The sequence below is a fragment of the Candoia aspera genome, chromosome 4 (genome assembly GCF_035149785.1).
Source record: "Candoia aspera isolate rCanAsp1 chromosome 4, rCanAsp1.hap2, whole genome shotgun sequence".
Taxonomy (NCBI): domain Eukaryota; kingdom Metazoa; phylum Chordata; class Lepidosauria; order Squamata; family Boidae; genus Candoia; species Candoia aspera.
In genome coordinates, this window is record NC_086156.1 from 114,229,803 (window position 1) to 114,257,676 (window position 27,874).

General features: G+C 41.4%; 1 protein-coding gene across 1 annotated transcript; it reads right to left on the bottom strand.

The window, feature by feature from the left end:
- LOC134497204 (vomeronasal type-2 receptor 26-like) lies at nucleotides 1-27,195 on the bottom strand. The gene is made up of 8 exons (XM_063302878.1): nucleotides 26,395-27,195; nucleotides 25,564-25,791; nucleotides 25,068-25,194; nucleotides 23,343-24,234; nucleotides 16,863-16,905; nucleotides 9,628-9,693; nucleotides 913-1,025; nucleotides 1-334 (listed from the first exon to the last, which is right to left on the bottom strand). The coding sequence occupies exons 1-8, from the start codon at nucleotides 27,193-27,195 to the stop codon at nucleotides 1-3; spliced, it is 2,604 nt and encodes an 867-aa protein (XP_063158948.1).
- Between the last annotated feature and the right edge of the window lie 679 nt (nucleotides 27,196-27,874).

A 27,874-nucleotide genomic window follows, 5' to 3' on the forward strand; every position in this document is an offset into this window, starting at 1 on the left:
TCAAGGGGTGAAAGTTATGTCTGAGAAATCTTGGCTTCTTACTTGTGGAATCTTATAAAGACTCAGAATGTCTGCAATATGGTAGGAGGTATCAGTTCCAAGTCCCCCAATGACACCCAGGAGGGTTTTCTTGGTGTCACATTTATAGTTGGGGACAAATCTATCCGAACTGAAGAGCAGGTCCAAAGTGGTCCGATAGGTCATCATTCTATCATAGTAGCTGTCATAAATGTGGAACCCAAGGGTGACGTTGGGCAAGAATCGGGGATTCTCATTGATCTCCTTCACAGCATATACCAAGGCAAGAACATGCTGGTAGAATTTGGTGACTGCTCTGCTGACAAAGAGACTGAGATAAATTACGACTTAAGCAACAGACTTTTAAAAACATTTTGCTTCTGTCTGTTGGCATCATTTCCATCCTGTGGTCCACCGGCAAGTTTAAAATCACTTGTGTGCATCAGTAAATTATTAGTCTCAGAATAAGCCTAAGCATCAAAACCCAAATGCATTTAGTTTTGATGATTTATAGTTTTCATGGGAATCCTTTGGAATGCCTGCAAACCCAGAGCATAGCATCGATTGTTAAAAAGGATACATATTTGCAAAAGATATACCATACAATCCAAGCAATGAGTTGCCTAATAATGTGTGATTCTGTACAATCACTTTGTTCAATGGTCACGTAAGTTTGCCTCAATAGTCCCCACCTCACGGGGAGTACTCCAAAATGAACACAGATCGATAGGATGAATACATACCATAGTGTTATTACTGCCCTCAATATTTTATTACCCAGTTATTTTTTTAAAAAATGTGACTGCCTAACAATTGCCTAATTCTGCATTTTTATTTTCAACACTCTTACCATGAGACTAAGAATTTCTATGTTGCACAGAGGGGAAACCTTACATTGACATCTGAAACAATTTCTGGGAGGGATGCTCCTTAAAAGAAAGTTCTTCAGAATTATAAAGGAACTGAGAAGCAATCCCACCAATGAGGAAGTCACCAGGCTGGTACCACTGATGTGGAACAGGGAAGGGCTGAAGCACATGGCATTGATGGTCATTTCCTTTATAGCACCCAAGAGAGGAGAGAAGCAGCAACGCACAAAACACCCACATCCTGGCAATGAACTCTCCTCTCTTCAGGTAGATTGTGACCATCCATAGCATCTGCCTGACCTCAGGAAGCTGAAACACTACAGCAGATCTCTCTGTTCTTACACATTTTCCTTTCTTTTAGCCACAACAGAGGTGCAACCATCTGCCTAGAAGGCTGGTTATAATTATGAGGATTCCTATTTCAGGCCTGGAGAAAACTGGAAAATGGTGAATTCTGTTAGGCAGAGTCCTTTGGGAACATGATCTTTCTTTCATCTCTCAATAATGCCTGCAATTAGACATAACCACTTGCAGGTTTGGCTCTTCATGGTTTCAGAAAAATGATTAGCCACATGAGACAATGATACGAATTTGGGCAATTGCGTGGTGATAACGACCTCACTTCTGAGACTGAATCATCCTGCGTGACTTGTGGATATACATACAGACAAATATATTTATTAGTGATGTGGATAATTGCTTGGGGAAATAATTACTTTTTCTGAGTTTCAATCACCCCGAGTTACTTTTCGTAAAAAATATGTATGTATGTATGTATGTATGTATGTGTGTGTGTGTGTGTGTGTGTGTATGTGTGTGTGTATGTATGTATGTATGTATGTATGTATGTATATATATATATATATATATATATTGCTGTTTTTTTGGCTTCTGACTACATTGCAAACTACCAGCTATGGTGAAGAAACCCATGGTCCCATGATTCCCAAGAAATAATTCCAAAATTCTAACCTCATGTGAAACCATTATCGTGACTGGGGTCAAAAGGTCATCCTAATTCTTGAAAGCCAAACAAACGTCTCACTGAATTTGTAAGAGGTACTTCTCCTAACACATACAAACTAGCACACACATACATATATAAACCCAAACATAGAAAAAGACATAGATTTTTTTCCCTAAATTTTAATGCCTGCCCAACTATTGTTGTTTGAAGAAATGCGATTTAAGAAATCACACTTTCTCTCTCAGTCCAGTCTATCTAAATGAGTTGCTATTAGAAGGTAAAACGTAAGTAACTAGTTTAGACATGTTTCCCTGAGATCTAAGAGAACAGATTGGATATACAGCCAACAAATGTCAAATGTTCCACTGCTTACAACTCCTAGAATTTCTTCCCCAACATCTTTAGCCCAGCAAAGCCCTCAGAACATCTGACAGGTCCCCTTCTTTCTCTCTTTTAATCCAATCTGTGCTCCTATTTAGCAAGTTACACTTTCAGAATGTAATAGTTAGGGAAAGTCCAAAGTCACTGATAGGATCTTGAGGGGAAGTCCAACATGGAAAGTAGACTTCTCCATGAGGGCCTGCAAGTCTTATGCCATAGGTTTATGAACACAAAGTCATCTTTTCTATGTTGCTCTACAATGGGCAAATTAAAAATAATGACTACAGAAGTGTCTGGGCTGTTCGGATTTCTCCTAAAGCAGCCAATCTCTCTTTCGAACCCTGTTTCTGAGGGTTTCTTTATTGGTCGCCAGGCTTATGCAAATCCCCCCATGAAACGTTCCCCTTTAAAGGGAAGTCTGTCATGGTTTTTTCCAATTCTTGTCCCCAATATGTGTGGTGGAAATTAACAAGGGTAGGATGAATTTCTCGCTCTTTTTCTTTTCTTTGATAGTCCTGCCAAAAGGTGAGTATGCAGTTTTAAAGTATGTGACCATTACTCTCTTGTTGCATTATCTATGGAAGAATTTTATTTCCCCCCTGCTCTTTGAGGGTCCTTCTCTGATGTTCAATTTGTGTCATCTGGGCCAGAAATAGGGGGACCTGGAGAAAGTTTAAACCTACTCTGAAAAGTTACCGGTGTCTCCATCACTAGTAGTAGCTATTCGTGGCACTGGGTCCATCAGGGAAAGGGCTTGAATGGGTGGCCAGAATTGAGCCCTATGATGGGAGAAAATGGTATTTGCTTCTCTTCAAAGCTGCACCAGCATTGCTTTGGACAACTCCAAGAATGAGTCCTTCCTTCAGATGAACATGTCAGCTGCTGACACTGCCTCGAATTATTGTGTCCAACTGTCGTTCTTAACAAAACCAGGAAACTGATTCTGAATGTACATTTCAGTTCCATTCAAAGATTCAGTACTTAAGAGCAGAAAGAGTTTAGTGCTCCAACTATCAAATCATGCACTCGGATGAGTGTTTCTTCGATATTTTTTTTTTGAAAAACAATTATTTCATTTTGCCATTTCACATGCCAGTAAGGTAATGCTCAAGGTCCTGCAAGGTAGACTTCAGCAATTCATGGAGCGAGAATTGCCAGATGTACAAGCTGGGTTTAGAAAAGGCAGAGGAACTAGGGACCAAATTGCCAATATCTGCTGGATAATGGATATATTGTTGTTTATTTGTTCAGTCACTTCCGACTCTTCGTGACTTCATGAACCAGCCCACGCCAGAGCTTCCTGTCAGTCGTCGACACCAACAGCTCCCACAGGGATGAGTCCGTCACCTCTATCATCCATCCACCTTGCCCTTGGTCGGCCCCTCTTCCTTCTGCCTTCCACTCTCCCTAGCATCAGCATCTTCTCCAGGGTTTCTTGGCTTCTCATGATGTGGCCAAAGTATTTCAGTTTTGCCTTTAATATCATTGCCTCAAGTGAGCAGTCTGGCTTTATTTCCTGAGGATGGACTGGTTTGAACTTCCTGCAGTCCAAGGCACTCTCAGAATTTTCCTCCAACACCACACTTTTCTAGCTACAACTGACTTATGTACAGTCAGTACTTGATAGCGGAATAGAATGATATATCAAAATATGCCATTGCTTCTGACCCATCTTCAGAATTTTTGTGACATATATTTAATCCAAGCTGTAGTGATCTGAACTAAGGCAAAATTCCTCTTGACTGATATATATTTCCTGTATGAACTTACCAGTATGACATGGAAAAGGCATTATTTATTTATTTATCACATCCAGCAACCTTGGGCTTGTGTGGAGATAGGTATTCTCCCACAATCTTGTTTTTATTATCTTATTTATCTTATTCTTATTTAGTTTAAAAGTGTTTTAATAGTTGTGATATTGCTTTATGTATTGGTTGTAAGCTGCCCAAAGTCAAGTATAGTGAGATGGGCGGCTATTTAAATGTTTGAAATACATACATACGTACATACATACATACTGTACATAGATAATTCTTTTTATTAGTTGATCCCTATTGTTTATCTCAGGTTTCAGCACAACAATGACAGATTTAAGGAAAATGATACATCCAAGTAGAGCTGCAGTGGAAGCAAAGATGTAGAAGATCTCCACAGCCACCATGGCTTTTCGTTTTACACTCAGATAGGTTGGCACAAAGGAGCCCTACACACTGCAAAAGGCCAACATGCTGAAGGTGATGAGCTTAGCTTCATTGAAGCTGTCAGGTAAATTGTGTTCAAATAAAGCCACAATGATGCTTGTGAAGGCCAGGAGTATATACAGACTAGGACAGAATAAAATGTGAAAGTTGACACTCATTGCATGGTAGAATAATTTCTTGAAGAGCTGAACTCCAGTCTAACTTGGGAAAAGGAGGAGAGTTTGCCAGGAGTATATACAGACTAGGACCATACAAGTGCTTATTTGAAAAAGACAACCAAAAGACTTCCAGTGGAGTCTCTGGGAGAGTGGAGACAACAACCATGGCAAAGACTAACAAACTGGTGAGTAGACCAGTTGTTTGGAACCTCTCTGGACAAGGAGAGGCCAGGAGGTCACCCACATGTGCTACAGATGGCTGCTCCTCATGAAGAGACCACAGGACAGTGGTCCCCTGATGGGTTTGAGTATTGGCAGACAAAGGGATCATCAAGGTCACAAACATGGAGCTTTTTAAAGGACATGAAGTTGGCTAACCTTGCTTCTAATCACTTTCAGAAATTGCTTATCTAAGCATCTTAAAGCTCTCTTTGGAGATCTTTTGAATGACAAGTTTGAAAAACCACCTGGTGAGTCTATCTTCAATTCTGAACAAAAGAAAAATTACCTATGAGCTTAAGAAGTTAAGAATTTGAAAGCAACAGCAAAAAATGAAATAAGATATTGAATGAAGAAAGTAAAACACCAAATAAGGGTCCAGACAAATGTGGAATATTGAAACTTTTCCTAAAAGTCCTTAGAAGTAACTATACAAAAATAAACAGCATTCTGTGGGAACGAAAATTATTTTGTCTACTGTAAGTCATAACAATGATTAGAGATCTTATGATTTAAATTAGACTCTAGGTGGGACTAAAAATTCCAGGCAAAAAGAAGAAGACAGCCAAAAAAGACAAAAGGAAATGCCAGTTTCTTCCCCACCCATGTCCTCATCCTAGATCGTGGTTTGGTGGCCATGTATGCTACAACTCCAGTTTTACACTTTAGCTTTCCTGACACAAGGAGCAGGAGCAGGAGCAGGAGAAGAAGTAGAAGGAGGAGGAGAAGGGAAACTGCAGCACTAACAAGAACTGAAGCAGCGATCTGTTATCTCAAGCAGCAAATGAGTAATGACCGTGGGGGAACAGAATCTGATGACCAGAGGGAAGGGAGGGTTCGGCAATGGCTAAGTGTTGCTCAGCAGGTCACCAATCAAACCAGAACATTTGCATAGGAAGGGTGACTCCCTTTTCCCTTGGAAATCCCTACCTTGAGCTGGCTTTAGCCTACCTCAGCAGCAAGAAGGCAGCAAGATGGACTCTCTGTGTTACTTACTTACAAGGAGAAGGGACTTGTGATCAAAGGGCTGACAGCTCAAAAATCATCCCTCACTGAAGGACATCACTTACTCATATACGTACTGTATATCCAAAGATGATACTCAATTTCTCAGTCATTTCATGGCCTTTATTATGCTAATACTTTGCCACACAGATTGACTATTCCAACAGGAGGATGGAGGGGGAAGTGAGTATTTTAAGCCCACCACTTAATTTCCCATTTCTGCACCTTTTCCTCAAATTGAGAGAGACACTTTTTGCCATGGCTACTCAAAGCAAGAGCTCCATTTTTTATCTAAAGCCAGTTTTGGTTCAAGCCATGCCTCAAAGCAATGCTGTTTTGTATACAACTAGCCTGATTCAGGCTTTCCGTAGACCTAATCCCATCTCTTCAGCCCCCCCCTCCCACCTCTTTCTCTTTCATTTATTTGAACTAAAACTCTTAACATTTTTTTGAAAAATTTGAAGCTGTGAGGTTGGTGAAGAATCTGTTGATCTAGAACTCCCATATTATCTGTACCCCGAGCATAAAAAATGTGACTAGACTAACCCATATTTTTCCACTTGCTCAGACACAAGAAGCAGACGGGACTTTGTTCCCAAACCGCAAAATACTTGCCAGCAAAAAATGTTAACCCTTAAGAATTAACCAACTCCCCCTGGAATTGGTCAAATCCATGTAATTTCTTCAACTAGCCCAAGTCCCAATGGATTTACAAAAGACAGAATAAAGTGGTAAACATTCAGGCAACCAGTCTGAAAGCCTTTATAAATATCATCTGCACAATGGAGATGGGGAAAGAAAGACAGAAGACCACGTCTCTCTCCTTTCAATCTCATGATGCAGATTGAAAGACAGGCTCCTGGCAATCTCTGCTAGATGTCAAGTCCTAGTTTAATAACTCTGATGATACAAGCATTCGTCTTTCCCATCCTCTCAACAAACATTGGACTAAGCCATTGGATACTCTGTGAGTCAGACAACTTTTAATCTACACATTTTTAAAAATCTGTTCAATTGTGTCCGATTCTCGGCAATTGCCTGGACAAGTCCCTGAAGTTTTTGTGGCAAGGGTTTTTAGAAGTGGTTTCTCATTGCATTCTTCGTAAGGCTGAGAGAAAGTGACTGTCCCAGGTTACCCAGCTGGCTTTGTGCCAAGTCAGGGTTAGAACCCAAACTGGCTCTCAAAATCTATACATAGAAAGAATAAGTAAACCTGTTATTCATCAAATGTTATTTCTTCTGATTTCATTGCACCTGTTGCTTCCTATTTGGGGCAAAGAAGCTAATCTGCCGTGCCAAGAGGGCGATGCCTTCCCTGTTCCACATGATTGGTTTCAGCCTGGCGATCTCATCATTGGTGGGATGGTTTCATATACCTTATACTTTTACAATGAAATTTCATTCCAGGAGGATCCTTCCCAGAATCTCTTTGAGGTTCCACAGTAAGACTTTATTTCTACTCACTCCATAAGGTCTCTCATTTTTCAAAGATAAAAAGTATAAGTGATGCATGTTAAATTAAGAAGTTCAAAATATTGACTAGTGTTAGCCTCTAGGACAGTTATGGAGTTTGTTCTCATGTAATGATAAAGAAAATGGGCAAACTCTATTTCAGCAAAAGATGAGCAATGTGTATGTGTCAGCAGACGTACAGAATAGATCTGCCTTAAATGGATTGACAGGGTGGGGTAGGGGGGATGTTCAGATAATTTGAGAAGAATTTGCAATGATATCTCACATAGAATAGAACAATAGGAAGAACATCCATTGATTCTTATCTCTTTGTTTGAAATCTGACAAATCCCTTTTTCAAGTCAGCCGAAATATTAATGGATTCTAAGGCGATCTGAAAATGGTGTGGAGAAAGAGAATCAACCTCCTTTTCCAATAGAGGCACAATGTCCTTATAGCAGACCCTTTCCTTCCTCTTGCCAAGAGAAAGCTGCACGGTTATCCAAACAATTGGAGAGCCCAAATGGCGTTATTTACCCATACCCTAAGTTGTATTTATTGTGGAAAGGAAAGTGTCTGCACAGACACATCCTTGTCAACTTTAAGTTAGAACAGAATCTTGATGGAAAGGTATTGTGCAGTTTGACGTTAACTTCTTAAAGAGACAATTGATTCTATTTCTAGTGTGTTGACAAAGTTCTACCAGCACCTCCTTGTTTTGGCATTTGCTATAGAGGAGGTCAACAAAGATCCCCAGCTCTTGTCCAATACAACCCTTGGCTTCCACATCTATGACAGCTATAATGATGCAAGGATGACCCATCGGACACTTTTGGACCTGCTCTTCAAATCCCAGAGATTTGTGCCCAGCTATAAATGTGATAGGAATAAACATCTCATAGCCATCATTGGAGGACTTGGCTCTGAGACGTCCTCTTCTATCGCCGATATTGCAGGTGTCTATAAGATTCCACAGGTAAGACGCTTCAGAGGGTTGAGAGTGGGGATCTGCTACATTCTAATCAGTCTACGAATACATTTGCAGTCAGAAAGGTGGGGAAAGCCCAGATGTGATTGATCAAAATAAACATGCATAAAATTATATCATATTCACGTATTTCATAAAAGTTATGAATAACTTATTGGAATAAACGAAATGAAATGTTCCTTCATTTAATTTCCTATTTCCGTTCATCCTCACTCATCTTGTACACTGTGCATGACTTTTAGTTCTCCTATGGCTCATCTGTCTCAGAGAAGAACCATAACCCTCGGCTGTTTCCCTTTTACTTCTTGGTTCCCAATGAAGACAATCAATTTGTGGGGATTATCCAACTGCTTCAGTACTTTAGATGGTCATGGATTGGGATTTTTGCTGTTGATAATAACAGTGGAGATCATTTCTTGCAGACTATCGAGCCTTTACTTTCTGAGAAAGGAATGTGTTCAGCCTTCCTGGATCTCAGTTTGAAATGAGCATGATGGGCCACAGCTACAGTATCTATAATGGGGTTTATGCCGTGGCTCATTCCTGGCATGACCTCTCCTTATACAGATCCAGGCACCGAACTACGGTGGGTGATCGTAGGTCTGAACTTCCAGATCTCCAATCCTGGCAGGTAACTTATTCACAACGAACTGATGAGTACACAACCAGAAATCCTTTCAGTCTTCTCTTCGTGATCAGGTGTCGAAATGCAAGTCCTTTTGTAGTGAGATTTGGGGAGATCACAGCACAGCACCTATCTGAAGCTGGAAAAGCTTTTTATATTTCATTGTGACCACTCCTACTCCTAGGTCCAAAAAGCTCTTTGTTCCATTATTATCTGCAGGAAGAAATACTTTTAATGTAAGTTCTTTTCCAATCGTTCAACTCTTCCTTAATTACCTCGTTCTGTATTTTCTTTTCATCAGCTCCACCCATTTGTTCAAGGCATTTCATTTAACAACTCGGCTGGAGAACTTGTGTCCTTTAATGATAAAGGGGAGGTGAAAGGTGGATTTGACCTCATGAACATAGTCACTTTTCCCAACAGCTCCTTCCAGAGAGTGAAAGTGGGAATGCTGGATCCAGGTGCTCCAGGGGGAAAAATTATAATCTTTAATGAAGGTCAGATTGTCTGGCATCGGGATTTTAATCAGGTGGGAGTTTGGGCTTATCTTATTAGATGCCCCTTTTTTACCATCCTTTTTGTTGTACCTGGAAGCTAGAAATGAGGAGGAAAGTTCTAGCACGGTCTACCAGGCAACGCTGCTGTTTCAAGCAGGTTGCCATCTCCAAAATTCCTTCTGGCAAGAGGCCATCAGAAACCAAGTGAAAGGAAAGCCCCTAATGGGAGGGAAATTCTTCTCACCTGTGCGTGGAATTTGGAAATGTGGAACTGGGCTGGGAAGTCTCTGATTCCTATGTCTTTTTTACCCTGTGGAGAAAGAGCCAGCAGGAAAGATTATGATTCTGAGGACTTCCCTATCATGACTGAAAAGGGGCCCACTAGGGAGAGAATCAGGAGATATTATATCAGATCTCTTACTCTTGTGTCAGAGGGTTCTTTCCAACTCAGAGGGAAAGTTCAATATGGACTATGGTACATTCCAAAGTAATACCCTAGAATGGTATTTCATTTCATTTCATTTCATTTCATTTCATTTCATTTCATTTCATTTCATTTCATTTCATTTCATTTCATTTCATTTCATTTCATTTCATTTCATTTCGTGTCCTGCCTTTATTACTTTTATAAATAACTCAAGGTGGTGAACTTATGTAATAATACTCCTTCCTCCTCCTATTTTCCCCACAGCAGCCAACCTGTGAGGTGACCTGGGCTGAGAGAGAGGGACTGGCCCAAGGTCACCCAGCTGGCTTTCAGGCCTAAGGCGGGACTAGAACTCTCCTACTATGCCTGATTGGCTCTTGGGCTGAGAGGGAGGGACTGGCCCAAGGTCACCCAGGTGGCTTTCATGCTTATGGCGGGACTAGAACTCTCAGTCTCCTTGTTCCTAACTCAGCACCTTAAGCACTATACCAAACTGGCTCTCTATTTATTACTTCTTAAAAATATTATCTATATTCTGAAGCTGCTAAGTATAGTCCAAATTTGCTATGTCCCCTAAATAAATTTTCTTTGCTAAGCACCAAGATTCTAGTCCTCTTTATCTGGGTCGAGAAATCAAAATTTTTAGTTTGGAGTGAGACTCCCTCCCTGCCTTTTCAAAATCGTATTGACAGCCCTGCAATAGCATGCAGGAATGACCTTGGGAGACAGGCAGGGAGGAAGTGATGCTTCCTGGGGAATGATCAGATGCTGGGTTGGGGGACCCTTAGCTGCATAAGAGGCAGAGAGAGAAACTCAGAAAGCAAACTCTCAAATATATCAGGTGTTAAAAAGAGATGGTGGGAGACTTGTACTTTCGGATTTGATTTAGCCTTACAGTAAAGTAGAATCAGCTCATCTGGTCCTGTGTTCTGTCCGGTCTCCCTGGGAAGGCTGACACTCCTTTCACATTTATGACTAGGTCCTTCCGTTTTCCCTTTGTAATGCACAATGTCATCCCGGAAATCAGAAGAAAAAAAAGGAGGAGAGAAATTCTGCTGCTATGATTGTGTTCCATGCCCAGAGGGGAAGATTTCTAACACCATGGGTAGGCTATGCTATATACAATTATTTACATAATGTATAGTTTATTAAAACTTTTTCCTAAATTAAAATTAAGAAGAACTGGAATGCAACACTTCAGCAAAGGATCGTTACCTTGTCGTGGTGCTGGACCTGAGCACCTCAATGATGCCATGAGCTAAACCGTGAAGGGCCACCCAAGATGGGAAGGTCATGACAGAGAGGTCAGACTAAATGCGATCCCTGGGGAAGGTAATGGCAACCCAGCCCGGTATTCTTGCCATGAAAACTAAATGGATAGGTAGAACCAGAGATATGTCGGTATACCATGGGAAGATGAGACCCCCAGGTCGGAAGATGGAGAGAATGTACTGGGGAGGAACAGAGGGTGAGTTCAAACAGCCCCAGACGTGATGACGCAGCTAGCTCAAAGCTGAAAGGACAGCTAGTGGCCGACGGTGCTGGTGGTGAATGTCGAATCCAATGTTCTAAGGATCAACACACCTTTGGACCTGGGATGTAAGATCTATGAGCCAGGGCAAACTGGATGTGCTTATTGGTGAGATGTCAAGATTAAAGATAGACATTTTGGGTGACAGTGAACTGAAATGGACTGGAATGGGCCACTTCACTCCAGATGACCACCAGATCTCCTACTGTGGACAAGACCACAGAAGAAATGGAGTAGCCTTCATAATTAATAGTCAAGTGGCTAAAGCAGTGCTTGTATACAATCCAAGAAATGATAGAATGATCCCAATTCGAATTCAGGGCAAGCCATCTAACATCACAGTGATCTAAATATATGCCCCAACCACAGATGCTGAAGAAGCTGAAGTAGAGCAGTTCTATGAGGATCTGCAGCACCTACTGGACAACACGCCTAAAAGAGATGTTATTTTCATCACAGGAGACTGGAATGCTAAGGTGGGCAGTCAAATGACACCTGGAATTACAGGTAAGCATGGCCTGGGAGAACAAAATGAAGCAGGACATAGGCTGGTAGAATTTTGCCAAGACAACTCACTCTGCATAACAAACACTCTCTTCCAACAACTTATGAGATGGCTTTATACATGGACTTCACCAGATGGACAATATCAAAATCCAATTGACTACGTCCTTTGTAGCCAAAGGTGGTGGACATCTATACAGTCGCTAAAAACAAGACCTGGAGCTGACTGTAGTTCAGATCACGAACTTCTTCTTGCACAATTTATAATCAGACTAAAGAGATTAGGGAAGACCCACAGATCAGCTAGATATGAGCTCACTAATATTCCTAAGGAATATGCAGTGGAGGTGAAGAATCGATTTAAGGGACTGGACTTAGTAGATAGGGTCCTGGAAGAACTCTGGACAGAAGGTCGCAACATTGTTCAGGGGGCGGCAACAAAATACATCCCAGAGAAAGAGAAAGCAATGAAGGCAAAATGGCTGTCTGCTGAGACACTAGAAGTAGCCCAAGAAAGAAGGAAAGCAAAAGGCAACAGTGATAGGGGGAGATATGCCCAATTAAATGCAACAAAATTCCAGAGGTCAGCCAGAAGAGATAAGACATTATTTTTAAACAAGCAATGCGTGGAAGTGGAAGAAGACAATGGAATAGGAAGGAGAAGAGATCTCTTACAGAAAATTAGAAACATTGGAGGTAAATTCCAGGCAAAAATGGGTATGATGGCAAGGACCTAACAGAAAAAGAAGGGATCAAGAAAAGGTGGCAGGAATATACAGAAGACCTGTATAGGAAGGATAACAATATCGGGGATAGCTTTGACGGTGTGGTCAGTGAGCTAGAGCCAGACATCCTGAAGAGTGAGGTTGGCTGGGCCTTAAGAAGCATTGCTAATAACAAGGCAGCAGGAGACGACGGCATCCCAGCTGAACTGTTCAAAACCTTGCAAGATGATGCTGTCAAGGTAATGCATGCGATATGCCAGCGAATTTGGAAAACACAAGAATGGCCATCAGAGTGGAAAACAATCAACTTATATCCCCATAGTGAAAAAGGGAAACACTAAAGAATGTTCAAACTATCGAACAGTGGCACTCATTTCGCATGCCAGTAAGGTAATGCTCAAGATCCTGCAAGGTAGACTCCAGCAATTCATGGAGCAAGAATTGCCAGATGTCCAAGCTGGGCTTAGAAAAGGCAGAGGAACTAGGGACCAAATTGCAAAAACCGCTTGATAATGGAAAAAGCCAGGGAGTTTAAGAAAAACATCTATTTCTGTTTTTTTGACTATTCCCAGAGCCTTTGACTATGTGGACCATAACAAATTGCGGCACGTTTTTAGTGGTATGGGGATACCACGTCATCTTGTATGCCTCCTGATGAATCTGTATAAGAACCAGGTAGCAACAGTAAGAACAGACCACGGAAAAACGGACCGGTTTAAGATTGGGAAAGGAGTACGGCAGGGCTATATACTCTCACCCGACCGGTTCGACATGTACGCAAAACACATGCGTACATGTGGGCTTGAGGAATCCAAGGCTGTATTTATAATGGCTGGAAGAAATATTAAGAATCTCAGATATGCAGATGATACCACTTTGATGGCTGAAAGAGAAGAGGAACTGAGGAGCCTTATGATGAAGGTGAAAGAAGAAAGTGCAAAAGCTGGCTTGCAGCTAAACCTGAAAAAAACCAAGCTGATGGCAACCGGCTTGATTGATAACTGGCAAATAGAGGGAGAAAACATAGAGGCAGTGAAAGACATTGGATTTCTAGTTGCGAAGATCACAGCAGATGCTGTCTGCAGTCAGGAAATCAGAAGATGTTTAATCCTTGGGAGAAGAGCAGTGACAAATCTTGATGAAATAGTTAAGAGCAGAGACATAATACTGACAACAAAGGTCCGCATAGTTAAAGCAATGGTGTTCTCCGTAGTAACATATGGCTGCGAGAGCTGGACCATAAGGAAGGCTGAGAGAAGGAAGATCGATGCTTTTGAACTGTGGTGTTGGAGGAAAATTCTGAGAGTGCCTTGGACTGCAAGAAGATCAAACCAGTCCATCCTCCAGGAAATAAAGGCAGACTGCTCATTTGAGGGAATGATATTAAAGGCAAAACTGAAATACTTTGGCCACATCATGAGAAGACAGGACACCCTGGAGAAGATGCTGATGCTAGGGAGAGTGGAAGGCAAAAGGAAGAGGGGCCGACCAAGGGCAAGGTGGACGGATGATATTCTATTGGTGACGGACTCGTCCCTGGGGGAGCTGGGGGTGTTGACGACAGACAGGAAGCTCTGGCGTGGGCTGGTCCATGAAGTCACGAAGAGTCGGAAGCAACTGAACCAATAAAAAACAACAGCAAAAGAATGCAATAAATCCCCTATAATAATTTAGCCACTTAAATTAAATTAAATAATTAAATTAAATAAGCAAAAACAGAAGCTATTTGTTTCTGGACACAGTATAAGTACATTTGTCTATTATGAAATTTATGCTAATGCTACATATTTCATTTGATTACACTTTTCTTATTGGAGCACTGTTCTGTGTCATATGGGTAGAAATGCAGAAGGAGTGAGTGGGTTTTCCATTTACAAAGAGAATTTTTTCGATTATCCATTCCTTAATGGGCCATGCGGCGTGAGTGTCCTGAAGTTGGATAAGGGATTACCGAATGAAATCTATCACTGCAATATTCAGGACAATCGTAGATTACTTTCAGGAAGATGCCATACATGTATGTATGTATGTATGTGTGTGTGTGTGTGTGTGTGTGTGTGTATGTGTGTATACATACACACGCATGCACACATACAGACACAAACACACAGGAATAGCCCAGGTCGTATTTCGGTGCTAATAGGCTTTCCCCCATTCACGTTTCATGAATATAAATGTATTACCCTTGACCACACTTTGAACTCTTAGCTCCTTACATCTTCATTTGAAGGGGCTTGTGAAAAATGAGAGTAGACATCAAAAGGTTATCTCTATTTTTCAGATGTGGATGACTGTTTCCAATGCCCTGATGATCAATATGCAAACAAGGACCAAGATAGATGTATCCCTAAAACGATAACTTTCCTATCATGTGCCGAACCTCTGGGCATCGCATTACCTTCCATTTCCCTTTCCTTCTCATTGATCACCACCTTTGTCTTTTGGTCCTTTATTAAACACAGAGACAGTCCCATCATCAAAGCCAACAACCGGGATCTCACCTACATTCTTCTTCTCTCCATCCTGCTCTGCTTCCTCACCTCTTTACTCTTCCTGGTGCAACCTGGAAAAGTGACCTGCTTTCTCAGACAATCTGCTTTTGGGATCATCTTCTCATTTGCTGTTTCGTGTGTGTTAGCCAAAACCATACTAGTTTCTCTCGCATTCATGGCTACAAAACCTGGATCCAGGATGCGGAGATGGGTGGGGAAAAGTCTGGCCTTTTGCATTGTCTTTTCCTGCTCTCTCCTCCAAGCCAGCATTTGTACGGTGTGGTTGTCAACCTCTCCCCCCTTTCCTGAGTTAGACATGCACTCAGTCACTGAAGAAATCCTCCTCCAATGCAATGAAGGGTCGTCCTTCATGTTCTATTGTGTCCTGGTCTACATGGGTCTCCTGGCCCTCACCAGCTTCATCGTGGCCTTCCTTGCCCGCAAATTACCAGACACTTTCAATGAAGCCAAGTTCATCACCTTCATCATGTTGGCCTTCTGCAGTGTCTGGGTCTCCTTTGTTCCAACCTATCTGAGCACCAGAGGAAAAGCCGTGGTGGCTGTGGAGGTCTTCTCCATCTTGTCTTCTGGTGCTGGGTTACTGTGCTGTATTTTTTCCCCCAAATGCTACATCATCATGCTGAGGCCTGAGTTAAGCAAGAGGAAGTTATTACTAAGAGGCAAGGAGTAATGAAATTATGACATTTTCTTCTCTAAGCAAATATTTGCAGCTCAGGGTTGAACTGTGGAGTCCTTGGTGCCCTCTGAGCCTTCTTGTTTTCTTGCAGACATTTCATTGCCAGACTAGGCAACATCTTCAGTGCAAAGAGGGAGTGGACCTTGCCCTCGGTCTAGATACCGTGGCTTGCCCTGCTTCTGTTGGTGGGGGTGTTGTTCTCTCCTTACGAGTGCTTTGATTGGGCTGTTGTTTGCTGCTTGGTTGATTGCCTGAGTTAGTGGTGCCTTGGTTAGGGTGTATTGTGCCCTTTGATGGTTCCTCTGGTGTTAACCCTAGTGTTGATTTTTGCATATCTGGGTGTTGATTGCTGGCAAGGGAGTGTCCTGGTCTTTTGGCTTTTCTATTGTCTCTTTTGAATGGTGTGTAAATTTGGTTGACCTCTATGTGTCTGTTGATGGCTGCTTTGTTTGAGTGCCAGGCTTCTAGGAATTCTCTGGCATTTTTGGTTTTGGCTTGGTCTAGGATGCTCATAGTTTCCCAGTTGAAACTGTGGTTGAGTCTGTCCATGTGTTGTGAGATTAAGGAGTTCTCTTCATGTCTTCTGACTGCTAGCTGGTGTTTGTGGATGCGCTCTGCTATTCTGCTGCCTGTCTGTCCTACATAGTGGCTGTTACAGTCTTTGCATTGTATGATGTTAAGAACTCCTGTTTTTTCTTCTTGGGCTATTTGGTCTTTTGGCTTGCTTAATATGTTTTGAAGAGGTTTAGTTGGTTTATGTGTTACAATGATGCCATGTGGTTGTAACAGTCTGTTGGCGGTTTCTGATATGTTTCTGATGTATGGCAGTGTTATCCTTTACGTAGTTTCCCTGGGTTGGGTGGTGAGGCACTTTTTGATAAAGTTGAGCGGGTATCCATTTTGTTGGAAGACGCTGTACAGATTATCTTTTTCTTCTTTCTGGTGTTCTGGGTTGCTACAGTGTGTAAGTGCTCGTCCGAATAATGTTCTTACACAGCTTGACTTGTGGGAGGTTGGACTGTTACTGTGGTAATGGAGCACTTGGTTGGTGTGGGTAGCTTTCGTGTAGACTTGTGTTTCTAACTTACCGTCATTTCCTCTACTGATGAGGATGTCCAGGAATGGGAGTGAGTGGTTGTTTTCTTCCTGCCTTGTGAATTGTATTCCATTAAAGATGTGACTGATGGTTTTGTGGGCTTCTTCCAGCTGTTTCTTTTGTATTATGACAAAAGTGTCATCTACATACTGGATCCATACTTTGGGCTGTATGTTTGGGAGTGCTATCCTTTCCAGATGCTGCATTAGGGTAAGGGTTAAGGTTAGGGTTCATATTTAAAATATTAAAAAACTGCAAAAACCTCAGCTCCTGCAGTCTACAGACCTATCTCTGCCATAATGTTGTCCTTGCACCTTCAGGGATGTCTATCTTGCCATGTCCTCACCAGAAGTTCCATTCTACTTTTTATCCAGAGTGAAAGTGGGTCCACCCAACTATCAGTCTCCCATGCTTTGTGGGAATAAAGCACCAAGTGCTTAAAAGAGTCTCTAAAGAGGTCAATGAATATTTGATACATAGATAGAGACTAGATAGAGCAGTGGTTCTCAAACTTTCTGTTCCCTTGACATTCTTAAAATGATGGAGGACCCAATGAGCTTTGGTTTATGTTGGTTGCATTTATTGATATTTCCTCTATTAGACATTAAAATGGAGACAATGTGAATATTTATTTATTTGTTTGACTTCATGGATGCCCTGAAAGGGTCTCAGTGATCTCCAGGGGTCCCCAGACCACACTTGGAGAAATGCTGTCAAGGACTATCAAGCATAGTTGGTTTGAATCATTCTTATACTTCCTTTTATTTCAGGATCAGGTTTAATTCCTTGTCTCATATCTGTTCATCGCTCTTGCATTCCTTTGCTAAAACTGTCTCTGCCTCCCTCTACAAGAGATAGTATTGGGTTCATTGGATTCAGAATCCAAAATACTAAAAAGGTGTGGATTCCCAAAGTGCTGCTCCTCCTGGGCAGATGATGGTCATAGTCATGTAGCAACCAGGTGGGGGGCTGCACTCAGAGAGACAGTTCCAGACAAGGAGCTAAAATTAATAATAAATCCTACAGTGAGATTTAGTATTAGAGAATTATTTTATTCTTACATACTGAGTTCTGGTGAAGATGCCTACCAAGATGTCATCAAAATGATAACACATTTTTGGTGATGTCAAGACTCAAATTCCACCCTTATGGTTCTCCATCTGATGCAGATACTGAATTTGCAAGATTCACATCTGTATGCCATGACACATATTATATCAGGAACCTCCCTTGCCTGTCCTCCTCTGGCTGATCGTTGATTGTAATGAATTGAAATTGAGTTACCTGTGCCCCTGCTGATGCCTACAATGGGGAGGTTCCATGCTTTTCTTTTTAATCTGCAAATGAATTGCTTCCAAGAAGGTGGCATCACTCCCTTCAAAACTGCAATAGACTGAGTCTGCTGTGCTGGTTACATTCAAGAAGCTCACCCCACAACAGAGCTGCAGAGAAGAAGGCACCAAAGAACCAGAAACCAGAAACACACAAGGCAGAACGGAGGTGCCAAGAAAATACACTATGCTATTATTACTGGCTATCGAGAACATGTGTTTTTCAATTCAGGTGTACCTTGCTGGGTTTTCCCCAAACAATGCCCTGGCCCAAATTAGAAGCAGTTGCAAAGCCCTGCAGGTGTCTCTTTTCCATATGGCTTCACATTCTTTGTTTCAAGGGGGTTGCCCTCCTTCCTCCCATCCCACCCTGAATTCTTAGAAAACCAGGAGCATCTGTGATGGGGTTTCCTGCCTCATTTAGCTAAAAATCTTTAACATTTGCACTTCAGAATGATCATTTGGATTTCAGAATGTTCTCAGGGAAACACGGGATCACCTTTGTATTTGACTGCAGTGACCACCTTTGACTTGTCTTTCACTGCATGAGCCACAATTTGCTTGGAAATGTCTCAGCTGAGATGATTTTCCTCACAGCTAATTTAATGGCTGTTTCTGGAATCTCCTCCCAAGGCAATATAGCTCATGGACAGTGCTGCAAAGAAAGGCCCTTTGTGGGGGATGTACTGCATATCACCGTTCTTCCCTAGCATCTACTACTGAGTGCCCTGCAGCTAATGTTGCTATAAAGGAGCTGACCTGATTGGACAAGGTGTAGTAATGAATATCATCTGCTTTGTATGACCATCCCTTCCACTTCAGATGCTGATTCTTAGGAGTCCGGGATGAGAAATAGGGTGGACGGCTCTTTGGAATTGGGGAGAAGCGATTTCTGTGAGCTTCACCGTGGATATAGCTTGCTGGAAAGGCATTGGTTGTGTCACTACTTTATGAAGTGTAACAGATGTCTTAAACATAGATTAGGGGGAAACTCCATCTTCTGTCCACCTGTCATTCAAATTACCCTCAGCAGCTTTTAAGGGGAAGTTTATTCCCTTCCCCTTCCCGCTCCCTCCCTCCTCCCTCCCCTCCATCTATCCATCGATCCTGAATTCTGGCAATTGCCTGGGCAAGTCAAAGCAGTTTTCTTGGCAACATTTTTGGAAGTGGTTTGCCTTCCCATTTTCTCAGGGCTAAGAGGAAGGGATTGGCCCAAAGGTAGCACTAGAACTGATGGGGACTAGAACTCATGAGAGAGAGTTTGGTCTGGGGGAGAAGGTGCTGGCCTAGAAACCAGGAGATGGTGAGTTCTTGGCCTCCATTAGGTGTGAAAGCCAGCTGGGTGGCTTTGGGCCAGTCTTTCCCTCTCAGCCCAACCCACCTCACAGCATTTTGGTAGGGAAAATAGGAGGCAGGAATTGAGCAAATTAAAAAAAAAGTGTGATAACAATCTGATGGTGGTGGTGGTGGTGATGATAACCACTACAGCCAGCTGCTTTGTTTTGTTTTTAAATGGGCTTTTATGCTGTCACAATGCTTTGCATATGCAAGTCCAAACAGGCTTAATAAAAACCCATGAGCAAAGCCTGCAGTGAGTTTGGAGAGATGGATCTAGTCATCTGTCGGAACCATCTGCCAATCACAGCCATGTTATGTAAATCTATTTTTTTTTCTTGTTTGGGGAGGGAGGTGTCACCTTACTTATCATGAATTAATGGAGGGGTCGCGGTATGGCAAAATGTGAGAATCACCAGTCATTTTCGACCATCTGCTAGCGTCATCCAAACATTGCATGTTCCAAAATATCATCCCTGTGGGTGGGAGACACGAGAAGACTTGCTAAATCAGTCCTGAGGAAAACCTCCACTTCATGCAACATTTCTTCTCTGATTGCATTTCCTCCTCTTTCTCTGGCCTCTGATGGTAGAAGAGACATACCTGCATTTTTTCCTGTCAGCCTGCAGCCGTTACAGGACTTGTGCCTTCAGTGTTATGCCTGATGCCTGCATAATGCATGATAAAGACATTCACTGTAGGTCCCTTTGGAGGTCAGTGAAATGTTGGGGGTGAAAACTCTGATTCTTCTTCGAGATGGTGGGAGAGTCCAGAGTTGTGCCATGTGCAGCTCTTGCAGCAGCAGGAGACAGGGCCATCCAGGGACGCAGGGGCCAAACCGTTTCCCCTGACGAGACCTGGAGGCTTCCGAAGAGCTTCCCTCAGTACTTTAAAGTACTTTATTTGCAGATACTGCAAATCTCGCTGCAAGGTTGTTATTTGCGTCCCTACTTGCTTCTCAGGTATCTCGTGATTTCAGTCTGCACATGAAACTCACATTTCCGCCATGTCCTTCGCAATCTAATTTCTGATTTTGTTAAAATGAAAAATTATTGATCAGAACCTTCAAAATACTATTAACTCCTGTAACTGCCTGGAGAAGTCCCTGCAGTTTTATTGTTTTATTCACGGCTTTATCACACATTGGCCTTAGAGCAAATAGAGGACCTACGTGGCATTCTCAGAAATAAAGCTAATGCTAAATGCTGGGGCTTTGCGTTTTATCTTATCTTATTCTTTTTTCATTCCATTCCATTCCAGTCCAGATTTCACTTCACTTCACTTCACTTCACTTCACTTCACTTCACTTCACTTCACTATTTCTATTTCTATTTCTATTTCTATTTCTATTTCTATTTCTATTTCTATTTCTATTTCTATTTCTATTTCTATTTCTATTTCTATTTCTATTTCTATTTCTATTTCATAATAAATGTTCCAACATACAACACCTTTGCCTAATATAGAGTGGAGGGGAGCTGTGTCAATTTGTCAGTCTCAGGTTCACAAAATAGCATTAAATGATCCAGGAACCTGTTTTAAGAAAACATTCCACATGGTTTCGGTTTGAATTCATCTAGCATGTGTGAATTGGTTTGAATTTTCTCCATGCTTTGCGTTTTGACATGTCTGTTTTTCATCTTGGGACATGCACTCCAAAAATACGGGGATGAAATTCAAATCCTTGCAATGTAGTCATAGAGAGGATTCTTTAAAAAAAAAAGAAAAGAAAAGAAAAGAACAGAATCAGGAGCAAAGATCGATAATTGCCTCAACAGAAATTCTAGATGTGAGGAAGGGGGAGATTGGGAGAACTACCAAGGGGGCCTTCCAGCCTTTCTTCGTCAGCCTTTCCTCTGGGAATGCTAATAACTCTATCATTAAGTCAGGTTACGGTGTGTAATTTCAACACGGAAAGCCGGTCTGGCTGGCGGCAATTCTGCTAGGACGTGTGCCAATTGTTTGGTTGATAGGCCTAGAAATAGGACTCTTCAGGTCTGCTGGCCGGAAGGGTAAACACAGGAGTATAACTGAGGCACAGTGCTACAGACATCTTATGACGCTGTTGTCTCTTTCCCAGGAGAATGGCCCTGTAATCTGGCTTAGATGTTTCCTCAGCCTCAGCTTTGAAAGCAAGAACGCTTCCAGGCTTTGACAGTTGGACTCCCCAAGAGACCTTCTCACAAAGTCCTCTTTTCACAGCTGAGAAACTCTGAACCTTCTCCTGCACTTCCTGCCATGTTAACAGAATTGCTTCAATAACATTAGAGTGGATCATAGAAATCAACAAACACACACACAAACACAAATACACACAGACATTTGATTTATATCTCTGGAATCACAACTGACTTTTTCCTGCTGCTGAAAATGTGTATCTGTAGCTAGGACTGGCACTCCCAGCATTGCATAATAGAAAGTGGGATGAAATAATAATAATAATAATAATAATAATAATAATAATAATAATAGTAATAGTAATAGTAATAGTAATAATAATAATAATTAAAAAAATGGTGTTGAAAGATTTAATGGTTAAATCTTTGAACACCATTTTCTGAGGTGTTCAAAGATTTAAGTGGAAGTATTAAACCTTGCCAGTGTGAAGAAATGCACAGTTTTAAAGATAACACACACACACACACACACACATATACATTTATAAATTTAACCTTCAAAATATGTCTGTCTATGTATGTCTATATGCTTCTCTGTGTGTGTGTGTGTGTGTATTTATAGTATCAACATCTGTTTGTGCATGTGTGTACCTAGCTTTGTAGAGTACATGTGTGAACATACACACACACATATACTCTAAAAAGCCTTTCATCTATGTACATTCATAAAGAAGTGGTACCATTTTGGTTCCTATACGGTTATCCAGTTCAGCAAGTTGTCAAAACAACATAACTGTAGCCACCTCTTCACCTGTACTTCACCTGCAGAATTCTGGGTAAATTAAGGAAGTTGATCGACGTGGCATGAGGAAGCTACGGCTCGCCCCATTCCTAATGTGCAGCCACATCTGGGCAGCCAATCTGAAGAATCTAACTCACCACCTAGAACGCATGCAGTATATAGACACCCATTTAGAATACCTATTTTTAACTTTCGATTACTCCATAGGATGTGCTGATCCTATAGTTACCTCTTCTCTGTTAATACCTTCCAATATACTCTTGTGGGTATCATTGGAAGAAGGAAAAGGAGAAGGAGAATATAGAAATGATTCATTTAATTTTGTCCTCTCTTATAGCTTTGGCAACTTAGTGTAATGCTGGAAGCTGGATTCCAAATAACGGGTGGAGCTAAGACAGAAACTAAATGTGGATTGATTTCAATTAAATTTATACACTAGATTCATTTTGGATTATGTATGTAAATAAATTTCATTAAAATCACGTCTACTTCTTGGAAGCAGAAGAATGAACAATCCTGTACATGAAGAATCATATTTAACTGCATATATTTAAAGTTGGTTTAAATTGAAACAATCCTACATGTATGACATGAAGGGGGGGGCTGGCACCATAATATGGCCCCGGGGAATTTGAATATCTTCCATCTTGGGTTTTAGCTTTCTACATTATATATTTTATAATAATGATATATTTTTAGAGTCTATATTGCATATTTATATTTTAAAATTTTTAAAATTGATATGAACCATTGTTATTTTAATGTATTGTAAGGCACCCAGAGTCGTGTTTGAGATGGGCAGTGGAAAAATCTGCTAAATAAATAAAAATAAATAAAAATAAATTACTTAGATACTCATCTTCTTAATTTGAACAGAAAAAGATATTTCCACGATTTAATACCTTTTTATTAATCTCTCCCTGTTGTTCATTTTGGGCCTCAGCACAATGATGTAGCATTTGGGGAAAAAGATACATCCCAGTAAGGCAGCACTGGAGGACAAGATGGAGAAGATCTCCACAGCCACCATGGCTTTCCCTGTCGTGCTCAGGTAGCTTGGCACAAAGGACACCCAGACGCTGCAAAAAGCCAACATGCTGAAGGTGATGAACTTGGCTTCATTAAAGCTGTCAGGCAAATTACGTGCAAAGTAGGACACAATGAAGCTGGCAAGAGCCAAGAAGCCAAGGTAGCCCAGGACAAAATAGAACATGAGGATGTTGCCTTCATTGCACTGCAAAAGCATGGTTTCCATAAAGGAGTGCATGTCTAACTCAGGGAATGGAGGAGAGGTCGCCAACCACACAGAACAAAGGATGGCTTGGAAAAGAGAGCAGGAAAGAAGAATCAAAAGGGCCAGTCTTTTCCCTACCCATTTCCTCATCTGAGATCCTGGCTTGGTGGCCATGAAAGCCACAACCACAGTGATGGTTTTGGCCAGGACACAAGAAATAGCCACCGAGAAGATGAGGCCAAAAGTTGGTTGCTGGAGGAGGCAGGTCACTTTCCCAGGTTGGCTGAGGAAGAAAAAGGGAGAGAGAAAGCAGAGCAAAAGAGACACCAGGAGGATGTAGGTGAGGTCCCGGTTGTTGGCTTTCACTATGGGGGTGTCCTTGTGCTTAATAAAAGTTCCAAGTATCCAGGCTGTTATCAAGCAAAAAGCAACAGCAGCTGATGCCAAGGAGATCCCTAAAGATTCTTCAAAAGACAGGAAACTTGTGCTTTTGGTGATGCAATGATCTTGCTCCTTGCTGGGATACTGATCTTCAGGACATTTGAAACAATCTTCCATCTCTACATTAGAAATCAAAAGAAATCTCAGTCATTGACCAACCAAGTCAAACTGTAGTATCTTTGGTGTTCATTCTGTCTACAATCTATCTCCATATTGCAATATGATACTGAAATATAATATTTACACAATATCATCCTATGGGACCAAAGGGGGAAAGGGGATTTGTACTGTTAAGGACAGTGAGTATTCACAATGCAGACTTCTGAGATTTCAAAATGTTAACAGTACTCTGAATGTCCAGAACTGGGGTGGGGGGGGGGGAATTGGCAGATTGAACAGTGGAATTTAGGAGCAGCAGCAGCAGATGTTGGTAGTGTTGACTGTGAGGGGATAAACTAGTATGCTTCATCAAAACCCTTTGAATTTTGTACATGTGGAAGAGTAAGTTAGCATAAAGCCTTAAATTTATAAATTCTTAGTAAAAATAAGATATTACTATTCAAAGAACATTTCCCCCTCATGTTCATTTTCTACTGTTTTGCTCGTCTTAGACCTAAATGTATCATTTCTGGCAAACTCATGGAGTATGCCCATCCCTGAATCCTAAACTAGGCTTCCAGAAGGCTTCTTCTGAAATGTTGGGCACAAATGCCAACTCATCAGGAATACCTGTGAGAATACCAGAATTTTGCAACTTAACATAGCCTTTCTATATTTTTCAGATCATTTGTCAGGGAGATTCACATGGCTCCCTGGATTTCATCTGAGGAAACATGTCCTTACTAATACAATACTGTAGTTATATGCCCATCATATAGTGACTTTCCTTAGCTTTGAGGGAAACTTTTTTTTAAGCCCTTGTCATGATCAAATGGAGAACTTCACAACTGACCCATCTTATCTGAAATCTTTCCCTCTGGACATGGAACACAGTCATAGCAGCAGGATGGTCTCCCTTCCACCCTTCTCTTCCAGGTTCCTGGGTAACAGTACTCATTACAGAGAGAAATGGGAAGAACCTGCTGACAACATGAAACAGAGCTCAGAAGGAGATCCCATGCTTGTTGTTCTTATGTACATGAGAACTAGGTTAAAGCTTTAAAACATTTTAACTATTTATTCAATAAAAAGTGATAAGACAAGTAGGAATGTTTGGGCAAAAAACGAATTATAGTTTTAAAGGAACATATAACAAAGACATATGTTCTAGTATAATTATCTATCATAGTTTTTCAAAAGATTATTACAGTGTTACAGAATGACACCATTTTTGAGACAGATGAATGTTGGCATGATCATGTGGAAAGTTTTGTTTTTTGTTTTTAAAAAAGACAACTCTGAGTTGGTCCGTCCCAAAAGAGGATTTCTTGAGATTTTCTTGACCATACCTGGTTGAAACCGGGGTGCCAGAGAAGCCTATTTTCATCAATGACCATTTTTTTTCCTTTTGCAGCATTAGGATCCAGCCTTCCAACTTTAACTCTCTGAAAGGACCTGTTAGGAAAAGTGATCATGTTGATAACATCAAATCCTCCTGTCACTTCCCTTTTGTCATTAAAGAAGACTCTCTCTCCAGCTGAGTTGTTAAAAGAAATGCCTTGGAGAAATGGGTGGAGCTGTTTGGAAAAAGAAAGTGAGGTGGGGGGAGACAGAGAAGAAAATAACATGGTCATACTTGGAGGAAAGAGTTCAGTACAGGTTACTCTGGATTCATTTGGCTGGGTGTACAAACTGGGTAAGAACAATGTTTTCACCCTAGCTCCTTGAAGCATACCTACCTAGTGCTGAAATATCTTAGCCAATTTTGCCATCCTAATCAAGTTGTACTAAATTCTTCATGGAAAGGAAAGTGTAGAGAGGTTACCTGCCAAGCCTGGAGATATCTGGTGCATACATATCTAGTGTTTAATCCTAGCCTATTTTGCCATCCTAATCAAGTTGTGAGAGCCAGTTTGGTGCATCAAGTTAGAAATCAGGAGACCGAGTTCTAGTCCCACCTTTGGCACAAAGCCGGCAGGGTGACCTTGAGCCATTCACTTTCTCGCAGCCATAGGAAGGACGAAATTGCAAACAACTTCCAAAAACTTTGCCAAGAATATTGCAGGGACTTCTCCAGGGAGTCTCCGAGAATCCGACACAATTGAATGGATTAAAAAAAAAAAATACAAACAACAATTTGTACTAACTTCTTCACAGAGAGGAAAGTGTAGAGAGGTTACCTGCCAAGGCTCGGGAACTGTGAGTCGAACCATGTTTCCCAGCTTTCTTTTGCCCTGGTTTAATCCCTTTGAGAGTAAGGCCTGCAAAGAATGAGCCACAGCGAAGACACCATTGTAGATACTATAACTATGACCAGTCATTTGCATTTCAAAGAGAGGTCCAGGAAGACTCTCCAGGGTCTCCTCCCCAGTGCATTGTCCAATGTCCATTGCTGGCAATCCTGAATTAGGAAAGAAACAGTCAAATGCTTGCTCCCAAAATTCCTTTATAAATCCATCTCTGTGCCTCAAAGAAGGTTTTATGGACTGAACAAATGCCTTGAATCCCAGAACCTCATTTGATGGAATTTGAAAGGAAATGGCCCCATTGAACAACTGGAGATTCCAAGACTTTTGAAATCCTGTTAGGATAAAATCAAATTGACTAGTCATGATCCAAACCTTTCTAAAAGATATATTTTCTTTAAATGTAGTGTCCAGCATAAATATGACACCTGAGAGCCATACAAGCAACACAGATTCTCCATAGATGACAAATGTCTTTGTCCTGCTGTCTTCGTAATGTCTATAAAGAGTAAACAGTATACCACTCTGTTTATCCAAGTCATCAATATTGGGTATTCCTGGGACTTGTTGTAGGAAAGCTGAACAGATTCCATTCTCTGAAAGCAAAAGCTGCATTTTCTGCAAAAATTGTTTTCCGCTCTCACTCTCAGAAGCCAACAGCCCAACCCACTTCCATCCAAAATGCTGTAACAATTGGAGAATCCCAACATACAGCGGAGCCTCATTTGGGGCCATGGAGTAAAGTGATGAGAACCGACTGGTATAAAATTCTTCTGGTGGATATGAACCATATGTAAGCTGAGAGAAAATTAAAATATGTTAAAGTGATAAGTTAGGCTAAGTGCCCTTCTCTCTGTACCTCTTTAGGGTACTGTTGAAAAAGAAGAAGATTGCTACTGCACTCCCAGTTCCTCTGTTTATCAGAAGATAATGCAATTACTGGGGTACTCACTCATTTAGAGAATCTATTAGGAAAGACCTCTGATTGGAACCAGGGAAAGTAGGATTCAGATCCATCATCGCTCATGCAATCATGATTTACAGTTACTCAATAAATTTTCTTCCTAGGACTGACAGAGGGACTGGCCCAAGTTCAGCCAGCTTCAAAGTAGCATTGAAATGCATGATCCTTATGCTGGTTGAGTGGTTTTCAGGTACTCCCTAAGTCTTGTTTTGGTGATAGTGAGTGAGCGCATGTGTATGCTTTTGAGTCAGTGTTTACTGCTGAAGACTGCCTGGACTGGTCTGTGAAGGTTTCCTGGCAAGATTGCAGAAGTGGTTTGCCATTGCCTTCTTCTTCCCAGGGCTGAGAGAGAGGGACTGACCCAAGGCCACCCAACTGGTCTTCTGCCTAAGATGGAACTAGAAAACAGGGTCTCCCACTTTCAAGCCTGATGCCTTAACCACTACACCA